Below are 20782 nucleotides of genomic sequence, written 5' to 3'. Positions count from 1 at the left end.
AACCCAAACGTCAGAAGATAGAGCTTTGACCACACGTGCATGGACCCTGCCTGAAGAGAAAAGAGAGCTGGAAGAACTTCAGGACGCAGAATAGGCCTCCAGTCATCTGCACCCCAACTAGCCGCCCCACTGGCCTGCTCTGACTTTCTGTCTTTCAACATCCCTCAAGGGTCTGCGCCGGTGCCCCACCGATGGGGTCACCGGAACTCGACATCTGATGGTGACCTCGTCCAGTCTCCTGGTTTTAAGCACTAACCAGTCCCAGGCTCCCAACTTTACATCTCTAGCCCCGATGTCCTTGAACTCTAAACTCACATATTCAAGTCGAGGCCTGCCCCCTTCCCAATTAGCACGCCACCTCCTTGAAGACAGTAGCTTTGTCTTGCTCACTGCTGCGTCCCCAGCACGCAGGCTGGTGTCTGGAACATAGTAGGTGCTCATGAAATATTTGCGGAATGAATAAGTGAAGAGCACTCCAGTCCCTCCACCCAAGTTTCACTGAACACCTACTGTGTGCCAATCTCTGTGGAATGTCAAGGGCAGACGGACAAGCCTGGTCTTGTCTAAGAGGAACCACTTAGTCAGGGGAGCCCCAGATGCCCATCCCAGCTGCAGACATGGCAGCTCACCTCTGCACTGCCCTGAGAGGGCAGGGAGCAAGCAAGAAGAGGGCTGGCTCAGTCCTGGGAATGTTGTCTGTGACTCTGCTCCAAGAGCATCTTAAACAAAGCCTTGAGGATCCCGGAGTCCCCAGGGCTTGGCTGGTAAGCCATTAACCCTTTGTGTCCCGGAGAGCCCAAAGCCTATCTTGCAGGACCAGGACGAGTCTTGCAATGGAGGCACGGCAGGCCACCAGGTCAACAAAACCTGGAGAGCTATGACTCTGGGGCCTCGATCTTTGCCCCCGCCAAAGTCTGCTCTTCCTGCAGAGGTGGGAGCCTTCCTCCCTGTCTCCCTCCTTGATGTGAACTCTCCCCTTGGGAGGCAGCTCAGGAGTACGGGAAAGCAATCTCGTCCTCTCCATTGTTTCCTCTTCTATCAAGTGTGCTGCGGTTTAAAAAGTAGAAACTTCCCTAAATTCTCAATTCTGTACCCACAGCCAAAGCCATGCAAATGCAAGGCAAAATCCAACACAGTATTGATGGTTTTCAAGTCGGGGATGCAAGACATAGTTGCTACTAGCCTTCAGTTCATATCTGCTGGGTCCAAGGGATATATTTCTGTGTGTGCAAAGAATATACACTGACAGATATGCACACATACACACATATGCATGCGAAATCGGTTGTAATAGAAAGACTTGAATTGCTCTGTATGTTTTCTATCTAGTCTTCCCAAATGTCCTACAAAAACTCCTGCTTACTGGGAACTTCTAAGCAGGAGAAAGGAACTGGGAAAGGTAAAGAAAGCAGAGGAGTTCAGGGCAGGCCTCATAAAAACAGAGGTCTGTGTTGACAACAAAGCACCCTGCCTGGTTCTTCCTCTCAGCAAGCTTGGCTCAGGCCCAGCTGCCGGCCACGGGGAGGAGGGCGTGATACCTGGTTCGCAGGTTCTCTGGCTGTGGTGGCCCATCAAACACCGACAGGACGTCAAAATCCTCCTCCAGGGCAAAGGACTGGAACACAAGCTGGATCCGGTGCTGGTCCTCCGCGGTGATGGTCCACGTGCAGTTGGCGTAATTGGGGTAGCCATACGGGAACCCCGGGCTCTCAACGGTGCCATTGGGACCCTGCAGTTGGAACGTGCAGTTCTGGCCTGGGAGAGAGAAAGGGAGCTGTTCAGTACGGCCGGAAGAACTCTGAGAATCTCCCAGAGAGATGCGAGCAGTGTGTTAGAGGATCATGAACCCCCTTTTCCAAGTGTTTCCTCTGGACCAGCCCATGCTCGGTGCAGAGGGAAGGAAGGTGGGCGACTGACACACTGAGTGCCAACTTGCTTGTGCCGTGAAATGTCCAGGTGATAAAATGGGCATCGTTGTACTCAAGCCTTAGAACAACCCTGTGAGGTAGGAAACAACGCTCAGAGTTTGAACTAAAAGGCCAGCAGACCAGGTGGAACTTCCTCTTTAAAACATTAAATGCCAGACTGATGATTTCAAATTTTCTCCATTTTCCACGGCCTCCTGACGCTCCAGGCTCCTCTTCTCAGCCCCAGCCCCCTCTTCCCATCTCCATAGAGAATAAAAGCCACCAGTGGGGATTCCATTGTCTTCCCAATTCCAAATCCATCTAGCCTGCCCCACACGGTCTTCCTTCCTCCTGCAGACCAACTAGCCCTCCTGCAATCTAAACATATCCCTTCCATGTGCCCTTTGGATCCCATCCCTCCCTAACCTTCAAGAACCTTATATACGTTTCTCTCTTATGTATGTTCCAAGTGTTCAATCATTTCCTCTCCACTGGAACTTTCCCATTTTAAATGTGCTCAAGACTCTCCTTAAAAAACCAACTCCCCATTCCACTTCTCTTCTCCCTCCAGCCTTGTCTCTCTCTTCCCCTTCTCAGCCAAAGTTTTAGAAAACACAATCTGTCTGTCCTTTCTGTCTCTATTTCTTTACTCCCTGCCCGTCAGTTCTGCCTTCTGGTCCTGTCAATCCACCCAAACAGGTCTAAGGTCACCGATGGGTCCAGTGGATATTGTTCAGTCCTCATTTTAACAGACCTCTCTCTCAGCTGCCTCTGACACTGTTGCCTCCTTTCTGGAATCACCCTTCCCAGGCCAGAGCATCTCAGACTACACTGCACATGAGCAGTGCCTGGGGACCTGGCTGACATTTACATTCTGATGGACAGCACCTGGGAGGGGCCAGAGAGCCTGCTCGTTTACCTGGTGCCCTGCACATGCAATGATGCTTTGAGCAGCCTGGTCCCCGGCTTCCTCCCATACCGCTCACTCTCCATCTTTCCTCCCATGGTTCTTTCTCTGGCTCCTTTCCAGGCTCAGTGTTGGGGCCTCTCCTCCTCTCTGTCTCCCCACTTGTGCACTGATGACTCAAAACTTCACAGTTCAGGCCAGACCTCTCTCTGAGCTCCAGACCTGACACCTCCTTTGGGATGTTCAGGCTCGTGATGTCCTCCACCCACCCTTTCCTGACACTTTCCTCTCCTTCGCAGCCCCATGGACAACCGATCATCCTGTCTCTGTCTCTACTTCCCTCGACCCCACAGCATCTCTCCCCCAGACTGCCATAAAAACTACCTCCTAACTGGTCAACTGCGTTTACCCTGGTCCTTGCCAACACTACAGCTGGGGGTATCTTTTCAAAACAGCAGTCTGATCAGGTCGCCTCCCCTTTCCTCCACCGACATCAAACCTCCCATAGCTCGTCATTGCTCTTCAGTAAGGAAAAATCACTTGTAGACCTATGAGGGTCTCTGCATGGTTTGGCCCTTGGTGACCTCTTACCCTTGTGTCCACTAGCTTTCCAGCCAAACCCCACCCTTCTAAAGGACTTGAACAGACATTTTTCCAAAGAACATATATAAAAGGCCAACAGGTACATGAAAAGATGCTCAACATCGCTAGTCATTAAGGAAATGCAAATTAAAACCACAATGAGATATAACCTCATACCTGTTAGAATGGCCATCATCAAAAAGACAAGAGATAACAAATGCTGGCAGGGATGCTGAGAAAATGGAACTGTTGTGCACTGTTGGTGGGATTGTAAATTGGTGCAGCCACTGTTGAAAACAGTACAGAGGATCCTCAAAAAACTAAGAATAGAACTATCACATGATCCAGCAATTCCACTTCTGGGAATATATCCAAATGTAACAAAAACACTAACTCGAAAAGATATCTGCACCTCCATGTTCATAAAAGCATTATTTACAATAAACAAGACATGGAAACAACCTAAGTGTCCATCGATAGATGAATGGATAAATTAGTTGTGAGATACATACACACACACACACACACAGACACACACACACAAATATTATTCAACCATAAAAAACAAGGAAATCCTACCATTTGCAACAGCATGAATGGACCTCAAAGGCATTATGCTAAGTGAAATAAGTCAGAGAAAAAAAGATAAATACTGTATGATATCACTTATACATGGAACCTGAACAAACAAAGAAAACCCCAAAAACAAACTCATAGAAAAACAGATCAGACTTGTGGTTATCAGAGGGGGGCGGGTGGGGAAGGGGAACTGGAGGAAGGTGGTCAAAAGGTACAAACTTCCACTTGTAAAATAAGTCAGTACTAGTGATGTAACGCGCAACATGATGACTATCGCTAACACTGCTGTGTGATATACAGGTAAGTTGTTCGGAGAGTAGATCTTAAGAGTTCTCATCACAAAGAGAACATTTTTTCCTTTCTTCTTTTCTTTTTATTGTTTTTATATGAGATAATGGTTGTTAGCTGAGCCTATTGTGGCAATCATTTCACAATATACATAAATCAAACCATCATGCTGTATGTCTTAAATTTACACAGTGATATGTGCCACAGATGTATATCTGTCAGAAAAAAACACCCCGCCCTTCTCAGTCCTTTGTACTGGCCACACTCTCACTGCACAGCCACAAGGCCTTTGGATATGCTGTTCTCTCTTCCTAGAATACTCTTCCCTCCCTCCTTGGCATATTTTTCTTTCAGATGTCTAGTCAACTGTCTCTCCTTGACTAGTTCAAACCCCCTATTATATGCTCTCAGGATACCATCACCTCTCCTTGGTAGCACTTATCATAGAAGCAAATGTCCATGCTTCCATGTGATTAATTCATAAGTATCTGTTTTCTTGCCAGGCTATAAGCTCTGTGAGAAGACAGACCATACTTGAGTTTTCCCATCTTTAAATCCATAGCCCAAGCTCAGTACCAGACACATGGTAAGTTCTCATTAATTTAATATAGTGCTTGTATTTAGTGAGTGTTTGGCTAGACACTCCTCTGAGAACTTTACATATATTAACTTGTTTAATCCTCACAACAGCCTTAGAAGGTGGATACTATTCATACCACCTCCATTTTACAGATGAAGAACTAAGGCAAAGAGAAATTAAGGAAAGGGTCCAAGTCACCCCGTTACTCAGATGGGATTCAAAAGTAAGCAGTCCACTTCAGATCCACCTTAACTATGATGCTGATAAATTGACTCAACACTAATTTTTTTAAAGCCCACTTTAGGGATTAACTGACAAAGGACAGTTAATCTCTAAAATGACTTTAATATTGAAAAATCTCTTTTAACAGAAAAGAGGGATAACACAAAGGATCGCATTTAAAGAAGAAAAAAAAAACTGAGGTCTTATGAATAAATGCTAAATGGGCATTTAATAAAATTAGACATGTAACCCTGATTAAAATAAGCATTTGGAAGTAGGAGAAAGAATATTTCCTTAGCATGATAGAGCATCTATTTTAAAACAATAACCTACATCCTACTTACGGTGAAACGCCTGATTAAGATCAGGAATGAGATAGAAATGCTACTATCACCTCTGAGATTTCACGCTTTATTGGAAGAGCTAATCCATGCGATGTAGGAAAAAGAAATGAGAAAGGAGCAAGCAAAATTATGGTTTGCAGATGATATATTAATATACCCAGAAAACCCAGGAGAATCAATTAGGAAGCTATTAGAACTAATAAGAAATTTCAGTAAAGTAGCCAAACACAAAATAAGTATACAAAATCAATGACATTTCCATAGGCAAGTGACAGATAAAAATATAAAGAAAAAAGGTCTTATTTATGATAACTACAAAATGCGTATAATAAATGGAAATAAACTTAATAAGAAATGGGCAGTCACTGTATAAAAATGACATTTAGAGAGGGATAAAAAATTTGAATGACTGGAGAGACATACGTAATCTTGAGTGGAAGACTAACTTCTGAAAGGTTAATTTGGAATATTAACCTTTTGAAAAGTTAATTTATAAGCTTAATGCAATTCTGATCAAAAGCCCAATACCCTGTTTTAAATTTAGTAAAAGGGTGCCTAAGTTTAACTGGAAGAAACAGACAGTGGCAGACAATGGATATTTTTTGAAAAGGTAGAAACTGTAGTATTCTCATTCTACAAGATACTAAACAGAATCACCGAATGATGCTTTGAAAATACTGTGGAGGTGGCCCAAGGCTGGACAGGTAGAAAATGACACAGTATTACAGCAATAGCTTTAAATAGACATAAAAATTAAAATACATACAAGCATTAAAAATCAGTGAGAAAAGAAAAACATTTTGCAAGGTCAACTAATTAACTGCTTGAGAAAAGAATTAAGTTATCTTGTCAATTCACACCATATACTAAACTAAGTTCTTTAAAAAGTCAAAAAATAATTAGAAGAATATATACACAAATAATTATGACTGTGATTTTCTGAATGTAAAAGCTGTGGAAGATACTACAAGATTGATAGTTTATACAGAAAGTATGTGTAGGTCAAAAATAGAAACAAAATCAAAAGGCACACAAAAAGGTTAGGTAGAAAAGTATCAATAAAACAGTTAACACAGAAAGAACTCTTACTAACCAGCAGGAAAACAACAAGCACTATAATTAAAAAGCTGGACAGGGTCTTGAATAAGTTAGTTCATAAAGGAAGACATAAGTGGCTCAGAACCCAGAAAAAATATTCAACTACAGTAATAAGGAAATAAAGCTCCTATCTCCACAACTTTTAAAGGAGCCCCCTGGTTCATGTTCCTGAACTTCACCTCACTGGCACTGGCACCAGATCTACTCAGCTCATGTCTCTGAAATCTGTCTGGTGATGTCATTGCACCATGTCATTCACTCATTCATTCGTTCATTCCTCTAGGTTAGACCCTGGGATGGGGCTTGGGGCCTGGATCATAGACCCAGACATAAGCAAATACTTGCACGTGGCAATACTGTGCTACAGGGCTGCACAGAATGATCCTGGAGTATAGACCCAACAGGGGTCACGCCTTGAGGACCACCCTCATTCGTGTCCTGGTCAACCACTGATACCAACATTCACCACCATCCCCCAGCATCCCAACTGCTGTGTGGGTTTGCAGTTTCTGATTCAGAACCTGGGTATGAACAGCATCTCGTGCTGCGGAGAAAGAAATCAGGGGGACTCTAAACAGAGACCCTGGGAACACTTCCCGTGTACAGGGACAAGAAAGGTGACAGAGTAGGAGGCAGGAAGGCAGGCATAATGGTGGGAGGAGGACCAGAGTGCAGTTCCATACAGGAGAAGGTGATTCAGTGCATTGAGCACCACAGGGGGGCTAAGGTGAGGGTCTGGGATGAGGTCACTCGGTTTGATGTCTAAATGGTCCCTCTGGAAGTAAGGATGCTGAGAGTGGGAGCTCTGTCCTGGTTCCTGTTGCATCCCCAGTGCCGAGAATTCAATAAGTACTTGCAGAATGGATACATGAACTTCAGCAAAGACAGGTGGCAGGTGACACGGTGGACAGAGGCCAGATTGTAAATAAGTAAAGGCAAGATTGGCTGGTGAGAAGGTAGAGGCCATTATATTTTAAACAGTAACGTATATATCTTCCTCCTTGCAGAAAATTTGGAAAATATAGGCAAGAATTAAAAAAAGAGGAAACACTACAATCTCGCCTTCCTCTCAGAGGCAACCGATGTTAATATTTTCTTTTTTTTCTAGATTTTTCCATGCATATTTCACATCGTTGAGATAATATTGTATATATAATTTTGTGGGTTCTTTTTTGGGTAAATTATTCTTCAGTTTTAAGTTGTAAAAGGCAATGTTACTTGTAATATACATGGCTATGCATACATGCAACACAAAGATGTATAAGGACAAACGGGTCCCCAGTCTCTCTCCCTTCTACCCACTCCAAAGCTACCAAAGTTAACCAGCAGGTAACTCTCTCCTCTCCAACCTTCTCATCTCTCATGCAAACAAAGACACATTCCGGGAGAACTTTTATTATTTTTTTTAAAAAATGAAATCGTAGTTGCACTCATTTCTCTGCAACCTGCTTTCTCATTTAACAATACACTGGGGACACTTTCCAGGTCAGTAGAGCCATATCTAACTGATTTTTTATATAAATGTGTAAAATTCCACAGCCTGGATATATCTCAATGTATTCAACCACTCCCCTGCTGATGGCCGTTCAGGTCATTTCTCGGTTTTCTTTTGCAACAATTCAGTAAACGTGACAACACAAGCCCTCCCGCCCCAAGATACTGAATTCATAAGCAGCATTTTAAATGGACGCGCCACATTCTAGTATATGGTTATACTAGAATTGACTCAACCATTCTCCTAGTGTCAAGCATTTAAATTGTTTCTGGATATTTTTTTCTGTGATAAGTAAGACCTGGCCTCTTAGTAAGGTCTGGTGACAGCATGCTGGTCAGTGTGGTGGAAAATGCTTTTCCATGGCCGGAGTCCCAGACCGAGTGTTCACTTAAGCGGTAACTGCATCCAGCTTTGGTTTCTGGGGGGTGTACTGTCCATAGGAGGCTGGCTGATCTCTGTGGCTGGCGCTGTTGGAGATGGTTAGACGGGGCTGGAACCCGGACTCATTTGGAAGTCTCCCGGGAATCAAATGTTGGTTAGTGAGTTGAGAAAGTTATAACCCAGTATGGAGGTTCCTTAAAAAACTAAAAATAGAACTACCATACCACCCAGCAATCCCACTACCGGGCATATACCCGGAGAAAACCATAATCCAAAAAGACACATGCACCCCAATGTTCACTGCAGCACTATTTACAATAGCCAGGACATGGAAGCAACCTAAATGCCCATCGACAGATGAATGGATAAAGAAGATGTCCTCAATAATTTTAATTCCTCCCTTGAGGAACTATCTGCTGAAATTTTGGGCTCATTTTCCACTGTGGTGTTTATTTTTTCTCACTGAGTTACATATTTATATCTTCCATGCATCACATGTGCTACATATACATTTGTAGTCGTTTTGGCCTTTTAATTTTATGATGACATACAAAGGTATCTAAATTTTATGTTCTTAAATATTCCATGAGTTCTTACTATTTTTCTTATTAATTTGTGCTAACTCTTTAGAGAATCAGGATTTCACTCTTTTGTCATATTTGCTGAAAATGTTGTTTTTCACCCGTTGTGTGCTTTTTGTTTCATTTAGATTTTTCATGTAGAATGAAATGTTTGGTTTTTACAGGCAGCCATCTTTACCTGTCTTTTTCTTGGTAATATTTTTTTTTCCTTTATTGACGTTTAGAAAGATTTCTCTCTGGCTTTTCATCCTACTCAATACAGCAGCCGAAGTCCTTCCCACATCTCAGAAGCCCTACCTGAACGGACATCTCGCTGCCCCTGACCTTCTCTCCTGTCTCTCATCCCTTCATCCCTGTGATGGGCCATGATACATAAAGCCCATCCCATGCCCACCTTGGGACCCTGCACTTGCTCGACCTCCAGCCCAGAAAGCTCTTCCCCAAGAGCTGTGTGACCCACTCCCTCACTTCCTTCAGCCTGAGTCAAGTAACACCACCTCACAGCCCACCCTAAATGAAATCCAAGCCTCCCTCCTCTCACGCCAGCCCTCCAGGTTCCTGCTTTATTTTTTCCACAGCACTGAGCATCCTCTGACATCTATTTTCTTGTTTATTTTCAGTGCCCCCCTACCCCGATAGAATGCCATCTCCATAAGAGCAGGGGAGCTATTTTGTTTCTACTCTCTCTCCAGCTCCCAGACCTGTACCTGGCACACAGCAGACGCTCCCAGAAGAGCTGTTGGTTGAATGAATGATTCATGCATATTCATTGCCTACCCAGCTCTCTGTGCTTGGAATGCCCTCTCTCTAGTTCCCTCACTCAGCTGACTCCAGGCACACTAAGACTCGTTACCTCCTCCAGGGAGCCCTCTTGGAACCCTCGAGATAATGGCAAGTTTTCTTCCTTTGTTTGCTCATCCTTAGTGAATGACTTAGTGAACCAGTGAATATCACTGCTTTCACCAATGGTGACATAATGATATGTTTATGTGGCTTCTCCAGCCATAGACTCCTTGAGATTTCATTCATAGTTTTATCTCTAGCACCTAGCTCAATACTTGCCCATAGTAGTCACTCCATAGATATTTTTGGAATGAATGGATGAGTGAAATGAATTAATCTTTTTATAATACCCAGAAGACACCTACCAACCTACCATTTGTGTATGTACGGCGTATTCTGAAGGTGGCTTCGTGAAAAGGTTAAAAGCTTGGGTTTTGGAAACAAAAAGGCTTCGGTTCAAATTTCAGTTTTGCCACTTAATACTTTATTGGCAATTTATGTAAACTCTTTAAACTCTCATTTCAAGATCTTTAAAATTAACAACCACTTCTAGGATGGTTGTACAGATTAATGTGATAATATCTGCTAAATTGCTAAATACTCAGTATAGTACCTGACACACTATAAGTAATCAATAAATACCAGCTAATCTTTCAGTAAAGGTTTGTACTTTTCTTTATATAGGTCTCAGTCACATCTTGTTAAGGTTATTCCTAGACATTTTATGCCCTTTTTCTTGCTCTAGTGAATGACATTTTTTCCCATTATTTTTTTTCTAGCTGGTTATTACTGATCAACAGAAAACCTATTGATTTTTATACATTCATCTGGCATCCAACAGGGTCTCTGAACTCTTATTAATTCCAAAGATTTCTCAGTTGATTCCCTTGGGTGTTTTAGGCATACAATCATGTTGTCTACAAATAATGATAATTTTGAGGAGATAACTCTTTTGAGAAGTTTGGCAGGAAAATTCAATTCAATTCTGCAAATATTTATTGACTGATAAGGTCAGTTTGGGACAAATTTAGTTGGAGAAGCCAGTGGGACATCCAGACAGAGATGGCCAGAAAGCAATTAGGGCCATAGACTGGAATGTGGGAGTGCAATCTGGGTTGGAGAGATGGATTTGTGGAAAGCATGCAATTAATGAGACTGCCCTAAGAGGAAACACAGAGGAGTGTGGCAGATGCCGGGTAAGTCACGCCCACGAAAGACATCTCACCTGCACACAGGCAGCCCGCTGTCTATCTCACTTCTACAACGGGACTCTGGCTTACCTCTATGCCTGCCTTCTGCGGGGGCACCTTGTCTGGACAGATGGGAGAAGCAGGGGCCAAACAGTATCTTTGGCCTCTGCAGTCACCCTTTAGTTGTGAACCAGAAGCCAGGGTCATAGAGATGCTGGCACTGGGCCTCATCTTAGCCCCTCTCCCCTGCACATTATGCTTGTCAGACCAAAGAGCTCATCATCTACAAACCTACAAACACCCCACGATCCTTCAGGCCGTACAATGCTTGGCCCATTGCCTGGAATGCCTTTCCCCTACCTTGTCGACCTAGGAAGCCTTACCCACTGTTCCAGATTCAGTTCATACAGCACCTCCTCTGAGGCGCCTCCCCTCGTTTCCTGGGCAGTTACTAAGTTTTCTCTCTCTCTTTCTCCCTCTCTCTCTCTGTCACTGCAACAGCCATCCACCAAATTCCATGCCTCTTCCCTCCCAATCTATCCCTCTCAAAAAAACAAACAAACAAACAAACAAAAATTGGCTTGCCACTCTTGGTTTAAAATCCTTCAATGGCTCCTCTGGGAAAAGCCCACAGTCCTAAACATGGCACACAAGACGCCCCCTTGAGACACCCACTGCTCCTCTCCCAGGCTTTGCTTCTTGCCACTCTTTCCCTTAAGTGACACTCCAGCCCCAGCCAGGCTCTCTCTGTTTGGTTCCTTTGATGCTCTGTGCTCTTTTGCTCCCTCTATCTTCAAACTTGCTGCTCCCTCTGACTGAAGCAACCTTTCTTCATCCTCTGATCTGGTCAACTCCTATTCATCTCTTAGGTCTCAACTGAAACTTCAGCACCGCCAGGAGACCTTACTGACCACTGCACTAATGCGTACTGCCCTCACCCCAACACACACCCAAACACACACCCCACTGTGTGTCCCCACAGAGCCCTGCACCTCTGTCATCACTCACAGCACACATCACGGCATCACTTATTGTCTGTGTTCCCTGGGAGATGTGGATTCTGTCACATTCACGCTGATCCGCAGCACCCAGCATGTTGCTTGGACAACAGGTGCCCCGTAGAGATCTGCATAATGGCTGCACCTTGCACGCAACTCTACTGGGTCACACATCCTACTGAACTGCAGACCCAGAGCTCCTCCAGGGTCATACTCCCCCCTGGAACCTTAGCGCCCAATGCCTGGTATATGCTGTAGATGTGCATTCAGTGTTGGATGAGAGAATTATCACAGGTATCTCTAATGAAGATGTGCATTGATTTTTTTTCCCTAGAAGTCTTAACAATACGAGAAATTTCCATTAATGTGTCCAGGGTTTCTCAACTCAGCACTATTGACATTTGGGGCAGGACAGTTCTTTGTTGGGAGGGCTGTCCTGTGCATCAGGATGTTTAGCAACATCCCAGGTCTCTACCCCTGGGTGCCAAGTAGCACCTCCCAGTTGTGACAACCAAAAATGTCTTCAGACATTGCCAAATGTCCACTAAGAAGGAAAGTCACATATACATATGAACCTAGCCTCCCACCTTTTTTCATTCATTTTAGGGGACTTGCAGGCCAAAGCAGCCCACCCATGGACCTCCTAGACCAGGGGTGCTTCACCTTTGTTGTGCCGTGGCCCCCTTTGGCAGCCTGGTGAAGCCGTCTCAAATGATCTCTTTAAATGCATACAACAAAAAAAATACATAGAATTACAAAGGAAACCAATTATACTGAAATATAGTTTTAAAAATATTTCAAAAGTTTGTCATATAGTATTATAGGTGCTCCTTTATTAATGCATTATGAACAAGATCTAGCAGTGGGCCTGAAAAATACTGTAGTTCAAAGCACAAATGGTCTTTCTAGATAGCTGCAACTACTGTAATGTTCTATGAAAATACCTGTGATCTTTTGAGTGACAAATTCACAGGTACTGCTAGTACTGCTGTACTTTGTTGCTTATATTCATGATTAATAGAAATGCTAGGTTTCAGTAGAAGATTAGTGAAAATAAAGATGCAACTTTCTCCATCCAAGTTAGAGATGCCCTGGATTCTACCCAGAACCTCAGAGGTCCAAGCCAAATTCAAGCTTTCATTCAGCAAGTCTGGGGAGGGCTGCTTAGTTCCAGGCTCTATGTATGTGGGTGTGGGTGTGTGCGGGTCTCAGGGGGTGGGATTGGGGGTTGGGAAATGGGAGGGGCGGATTGTGTGTAATATGATCCACGCCCTCAAAGAGTTCACAGTGGAGTATAGAAGACAGACAGACATGGCCCATCTTACTAACCGTGTCTCCACTTGCTGAGTGGTTTGAGGACACCTCACTGTTGGATGCCAGGGGCACAGCGGAGAGCACATACAAGCACACCCAGAAAGACGGGTGCTTTTGCGCAGGTCTAAGAAGGGAACCAACATTTATCCACGTGCTTCCCTAACATCATCCCCCTGAATTTAGCAATGACCCTTTGAAATGGCTGTCATGCCCCCACCTCCACCACTGTACAGGTGAAGAACCAAAGCTCCTCAAGGCTTAAGAACGTGCTCAAGGTCAAACAGGTAGCAGCGGAAGAGCTGGGATTCAAACACAGATCTGTGTGAAAGCAAAGCTCAGGCCCCTCCCTCTGCCAGGCTACAAGATTCACACACCACCTGGGGATGCACTTCCAAAGCTACGGTGCTGTTTCCACTCTGCACCCAGCTCTAGTGGCAAAGCCTGGGATTTGTTGAAAAGAGCTTAGCACAGTTGCTGTGCCGCAGGGACAAGGAAACAAAGCAGGGTCTCCTTCTTCCTCTCAAGCCGGGGAGGCAGGCAGCAAAGGCACAAAACAATGCATGGCAGACGGGGTAAGGCAGCAAGCCTGTCCCTGTGCCACGTCCAATTGCTCTGTGGGAATAATCCCGTGCTGTTCAGCTTCCTAATTCTAACTCCAGCCTCTCTGATTCTCCAGGACATGCTGAACACAGAAGCCATCACAGTGGACCAAATATGATTTTCCCTGCCTGGCGATACAGATGCAGCTCTTTTGTCATCATTTTGAGCCAGTACCAGCCAGGGGTTGTTTATCATGTTGACAGGGAATCCTGGACCAGCAGAGGTATCTCTGCATTGCTGATGGCAGAGCTTCTCACTCTTTGGGTTGTGCTACATCCCTGGATCAGCACCAAGAGAAAAGGCCAGGTGTGTCTGGGAACAGGTGCCGCTGCCGGGCTGGTCCTGCTCCTGGCTGGGTCTTTCAGAGTAAACATAGGGAGATATCACTGAGTTCTCCTCAGCTGAGAAGACACTTGAGCTGTGGTTTTGGTTCAAGGGATGGGGCTGAGTACAGGGACTGACACACAGAAGTTCAGGTCTTAGCAAATTCATTCATTTATTCATTTAAAAAACAGTATTCAGCACTCACTATGTCCCAGGCACTATCCCTGCCCTTATGGACTTAGTCTAATAATAATAGATCATTAAACATTTTTTCCTGTGCCAAGGGCTGTCTTATGTACTTTACATCTAATAACTCATTCCATCCCCACAACTGTATTAGATAGGTACTATCATGATTCCCATATCACAGGCAAGAAAACTGAGGCCCAGGAAGGTTAAGTAACCTGCCTAAGGTCAGACAGCTGATAAATGGTGGGAACAGGATTCAACCCCAGGCAATCTTGTGTCATATCCTGTCTCCTTAACCACTACTCCATGGATGGGTGGATTGATTTGGGGGGTGAGGGGAGTGGCTAGATGCCTATTTTGGCCAATGTGATAATTGATTTGGGGGGTGAGGGGAGTGGCTAGATGCCTATCTCTTTCTAGACCACTCTGATAGACAAAGAATGTTGCCTTGGGGAGCCCTTTTCTTAAGTGTCAATCATCTCAGCTCAAACTCCTAGGCTTCTGCCCTATTGCCTGCCTTTTTGGGGTTCAGCCCACTATGGTGAGGCTCAGTGTGGCATCAGAAGAGAGGACACATGGGAAATTCTGTACACATTGGACTTCCCAGAAGGAAAAAAAAATAACTTGGGAAACGGGAGTGAATTGTCAAAACCAAGCTTGCATTGTGAAATTGAGAAACCAAGCTTATGTCTCTGTCTCTACCACCAGAGCACCTCATGATGGCAAGGACCACATCTGATTCACTATTAAATCTCCAGCACAGAATTTGGCATTTCATAGACACTCAGTTAATATCTGTTGAGTACATAGATTAGCTTGTCCAGTTGTCATCTGTGCTTCTTTTGTTTTGTTTTGCTTTTCATTTGTTTCTTTATCCATCAAAAGCTCGTGGCTGCTATTTTTTCTAATACACACACCCATGGTGGAACTGGCCTCATCTCTAAGGGACAGAGGTAATTTCAAGCCCTTTGGTCTCATGTGACCCAGATGTGAAAATTAATTAAAAAATGGGGGGGGGAACCTAACATTGTGAAATGGGAAGAATCTGAAAACCTGGGTTCTTAATTCTGCTTTGCCACTTCATAGCAAGGAATATGGTCAAGTCCCTTAGTCACTAAGGCCCCCACCCCTCCATCTTATAAAGGGGGTCTCAAGGTCACCTTCACATAGATGCCCTGTGTCAGCTGACCCAAGTGAACGGTTGGTGCTGCCTGGAGCAGAAGAGCCCTATCCATGGTCCTGAACCATTAATGTCCTCAGGGACTGTTGTTTCTCCTGACCCTCGGCCACTGAGATGCCTGTCCAACCTCTCCCAGGATTTCTGCCCAAGATGAGAAAGGAAGAAAGGAGTTGGTGAGATGAAGAAGCAGAGGGAGAGAGGGAGAGCTGGGGTAAGGGGCTGACGGGGCAGAGGTGAGGGCAGAAAGCACTGGAGCTCCACTCAGGTCCTGAATGCCTGACACAATGTCCTCCAGCCTTAGACCAGACAGAGCCAGAGGCCACACTAGAGGTGGTCTGCCACAAGAGGCCTGGGGTGAGGGAAAGGGGGGTGGTCCCTTAGGAGTGTATTCCTGAGATGTTCTTAACACTTAATCCTCAGCAACCAATAAGTAGGACAGGTGGGAGACTACCTCTCTGGAGATGAAGGGTGGGGAGACTTGAGCTACAGAGTAAGAAACAAAACCAGACATCCTAAAAGCCATAGTAAGAGAAGATGTGACATGTGGTCACCAGCAGTTGGGTACAGCCTCTTCTTCCTCTGTAGATGGCCTACCCCCCTCATTCCTCCGGCAGCTTCAGACTGGACATCTGCTGGGAATCCAAAAGGCTCACTCATGGAGACTTTCGCGGCAGACTTTCCTTTAAATTAGGCATTCAAAGGTCATCTGTAATTTCATTTTGTTTTTTTCCACTCTTCAGCAAGGTGCTGTTCTTTGTACATGCTAAGGAAAGGCCTTTGTGTTTTGACGCCCCCAACTGCACATTTGAATTTTATCTGAGCTCTGTTTGGTAATTTGAAAATTGTTCCTATCCGAGAGCTTAAGTCAGCCCTCTCTGTTCAAGAAAATTAGTGATGGGTTAGTTCTGGCCTGGCGCAGCTTGGACCAGCCTAGATGCCAGTAAAAATTCATTCATTCAACCAATACTCACTGTACTTCTACCACCTGCCAGGCACAGGGGGACACAATCTCTGTTCTCATAGAGATTCCCTGTCTTACTCACCCCTCCCCAACCATGCTTGCTTCCCTCCTGTTCCTCCCACAAGCTGCCATGCATTTGCTTTTCCTTCTTCTTGCAAAGTTCTTTACCCCAGATAAGGCAAACCCCTTCTCTTCCTTTAAGTCTTTGCTCAACATTCCCTTCTCAATGAGTCTACCCTGACTACTCTTTAGAAAATCATATCCCACTTCCCCACCTCCATCCCTAGCACCTCCAAGCTCCCTCACCTGTTCATATAATCTTTCTCCCATAGCATGTATCACTCTATAGCATCCTACTAGTTTACTTATATATTGTGTGTATTGTTTATTGTCTGTTTCCTCTTGCTAGAACATTCACTTCACAAGAGCAAAGTCCCTGTTTAATTCACTGATGCATCCTAAGTGCCTCGAACAGTGCCTGGCACAGAGTAAGGCAATGAATGTTCAATGAATGAATGAACTACAATCCAGTGCACTCACAAATGTACAGCTCATATAAACCCAACTCCCTAAAGGCTCAGGAAGCCAAACTAGCTGGTGTGGCTCTGCTGGAAAGCAGTTTGGGGTGGAAGAGCCCACAGATCCAGCCCACAGTGGAATTAGAGCTGGGGATGGGATGCCATTGGCCTCCCAGGGGCCACTGCCCACTGCTCCCATGGTCACCTCCCCACCAGACTGAGCTCCTTGAGGGCAGAGAGCATAGTCTGCCTTTTTCACCAACACATTCTTGAGGGCCCAGCCCGGGGCTGCCAAAGGAAGCGAATGTCAGTAAGCACAAGGCTGAAGGAATTTCAGCCATCATTTATCAAGCACTGACTATGTGCCCCACACAATGCTGAGCTCCTTACTCACATTATTTCTTTCAAACCTCACCACATACCAAAGAGGTGGGTATTATTTTTTACCTTGTTTAGCAAATGAGGTTTAGGTTAAGTAACTCATCCAAGTTCACATATACAGTAATAGATGACTAAGCGGGTTTTCAAACACAGGTTTGTCTGACTCCTGAGATTGAGATCTGAAAGAATATGCTCTACCACTGCACTGGGATGAAAGAGAGGGAGGGAGGGAGAGAGAGAGAGAATGAGGAAGGGAGAGAGGGATGGAAGGAGGAAGGAAAGAAGGGGGAACGATGGTGGGGCAGGCCATATGCCATCTGTAGCATGGAAGTCTAAAAGAGCTGACCAGAGCTAAGGAGTTTTCCTCTTGGCTGGACACGACTCCATTACAGCCCTGTACCCCACCCCCACCCCAGAGGAAGTACAGAGATGACACACCTTGTCCTAGAAGAGACTTTATTTTAATTAATTCTTTTATATCTTCTCTCTCTCTGTTTCTCTGAGCTTGAATAAACTGAGGGAAAAATATATCTGAGTGGGAGACAGATAATGTAAAAATTGTGTCAGGGAGTAATAGAGAAATGTATTTCCTCTTAAAATCTCTATAAAAGGAAATCAGAGCTCCACTGTTGCTCCTCACCTATACGCATGCAAACCATGGTGAACAGGATGATGAGGCTGGTCACGTGGAAGCATCTGATTCAGAACCCACCCCAGTGACCTCCTCAGACTTCTGCTTAGAAGACATCGCTATGGCTGTTTCCCCAGATGCCCAGTGCTGGCCTTAGAGGTCTTCATTCACCAGGGGCCTCCTCCAACCTGGTCAGCCACAGCCCCGGCCTATATACTTGCCTGCTGTCCCAGTGGCATCCATGCTCCAGTGAAAGCCCCATCCACAGACACTCAGCACCTGAGGTCACTCAAAGGGCGTCCCGGAGGACTGCTCTGCAGACTTCTGTGGATGAGAGTCCTGGGGACACTTTAGGGCCACCAGAAATCCTGCCAGTGCTGTATCCCTTCTCCTGTGGGCACACTAAAATGGTATCAGGAATTCCCAGGGCCATCGGCTGTGTGGCCTTGATAAAAATCAAAAGTATATGTTGAATGAATCGGCCGGCCTTCTAATAGGAGAATCTGTAAGGCCCCTAGGTGATTCTAGAGGCCCCTATCTGTAGGTAGGGGCCTCTAGAATCTACTTGGTCCCAGTGCTGGGGATTTGTGGCAGGAAACACACTGGCTTGAGGAGTAGCATGGGCCTATGCGAAGAACAGAAGTCAAGCCAATTCAATGGATATTTACTAGCGCCTTCTCCAAGACAGCCTGACCCTTCCCTGACAATGCTCTTGCTTGAGTGGCAGCTGGCAAGCAGATGTGTAACAGGGAAGGACAGAGAATTTATAGCAAGGAGAAAGAGAGGGACCTGGAGGTAGAGGTGGAAGCCAGCTTCATCCTTACTGCTGTGAGTTAAGCTCTGCTCTGGCAGGGTCACCCCTTAGCTCCAGTCTCTTAGCATAGGCTGGAGAACTTGTTCTGTCCCTGTTTCTTGTACCCTCCTGGTGACACTTTCCCTGTGGATTCTTAGGATCTAGAGGTACCCATCTCCTTGTGCCTCCCAAGAGGGACGTGTGACTCTGATCATGCATGACTAGAAAGAAACCAGAAGTGTCACATCGATTGGGGGTGGTGGAGCTGAGACCCAGGACCTCTGACTCCTGACAGATCCCACCGATACAACATCCTCTCAAGACACATCTGTCCCTGAAAAAGCTAAGAGCACATGTTCACCTGCAGTATGAAGACCATGAACACTGCACTTGGTCAGGAAAAGCAGAAACACACGTATATTCAACCATCATATGCCCCGTGATCAACTGCTGGGTGGGAGAGCATTTACTGTGGCACAGTATGGCGTTTACAGAAGAAAGGTCCTGGTGCCCCCACACCCCTTACAGTCCTGTGGCCTCTGCTGCGGGCAGTGGGGAAGGGTGCCTGGAAGAGGTGCCATTAAAAGAGGCTTAAGGAATGACATCAGCCAGATGGCAAAATAAGAAGCTCTGGACTTTACTTCCCCACAGAGATGCCAACTTAACAGCATGTGACCCAAAAACTCTTTATGAGAATTCCAGCAACGTGTTAAGAAGTCACAGTACCCCAGGCAAGTTCAAACTCAAGAACAGTCACATTGAAACAGGTGAGAAAAGCCATTTCACACCAACCACAACAGCCCCAAGCCAGCATAGCTCAGCAAGACTAAGAAGAATAGCCCAACCAGCAGCTTTTCCCTTGGGAGGAAAGAGAAGAAGGGAACATAAGTCCAATGCTCCAGACTTTCAGAGAACTGCCCAAGGAACTGGTTTCTGTCTTGTCTGACCTGGAGTGCAAACAGGGAATTAGCATACTTTAGATGGCTGGGAGCCACAGAGAACAAGAGAGCTTGGTGCTTGTTGCAGCACCAGAGAAACTGCAGAGACACAGACAGATACCAGAGGGAGTAAGAAATTACAAGCTCTTGCAAAAGAAAATAGCAAGCCTCTCTGAGAAACTACAGGCACAAGCCCAGAGAAGACACATCCCTGGAGAAGGTTTGAGTTGCCTCCAGAGGCTCTAGCCAGGCTAGTTGGAGGTCTTCCCCTGTATGAAGCCAGTCCATAAAGATGAGGATAGGTGACTATTTTTTCAAATGCACAAATCACAGCAAAAAATAAACAGGCACGTGGAGAAACAGAGAAACATGCCTCAGTCAAAGGAACAAAATAAATCTCCAGAAACTGAACTTGAAGAAATGGAGATCCATGTACTACTGACAAAGAATTCAGAATAATCATCTTAAAGAAGTCCAATGCACTACAAGAGGACACAGATAGGCAACTAAACGAACTCAGGAAAATGATGCATGAATAAAATAATATCAGCAAAGAGACAGAAAGTATTTTTTAAAAAAAGAACCAAAATTTCTGTAGTAAGAAGCTAAAGAATACAATAACTGAATTGAAAAATTTACTAGAGGGTTTCAACAACAGACTTGGTCAAGCAGAAGAAATAATCAGTGAACTCAAAGACAGGTCATTTGAAATTATCAAGTCAGAGGAACAAAAAAGAAAAAGATAAAGTGAAGAAGGCTGAAGGGACTTAGGGGACATCATCAACTGGACCAATTGATATGCATCATAGGAGTCCTAGAAGGAGAAGAGAGAAAGGGGGCAGGCAGCTTATTTGAAGAAATAATGGCTACAAATTCCCAACTCTGAGGAAGGAGATGGACATCCAAATTCAAGAAGCTCAAAAGACTCCAACTAGAATGAACCCAAAAAGGCTCACATTGAGAAAGATTATAATCAAATTGTCAAAAGTCAAAGACAAAGAAAGAGAAAACCTTGAAA

At 45.0% G+C, this 20782-nt stretch overlaps 1 protein-coding gene across 2 annotated transcripts in view; it reads right to left on the bottom strand.

Annotated features, from left to right (window-relative positions):
• CSMD2 (CUB and Sushi multiple domains 2) overlaps positions 1-20782 on the bottom strand; it is a 658464-nt gene that overhangs the window by 594237 nt on the left and 43445 nt on the right. For both annotated transcript variants that reach the window (XM_082362533.1, XM_082362534.1), the window contains exon 2: positions 1539-1755. In XM_082362533.1, coding sequence (XP_082218659.1) covers positions 1539-1755 — 217 coding nt within the window. The remainder of the gene's footprint in view (positions 1-1538; positions 1756-20782) is intronic.

This window comes from Balaenoptera borealis (assembly GCF_965194805.1).
Source record: "Balaenoptera borealis genome assembly, chromosome: 1".
Classification (NCBI taxonomy): Eukaryota; Metazoa; Chordata; class Mammalia; order Artiodactyla; family Balaenopteridae; genus Balaenoptera; species Balaenoptera borealis.
This window is presented reverse-complemented; position numbering and strand designations above follow the sequence as displayed.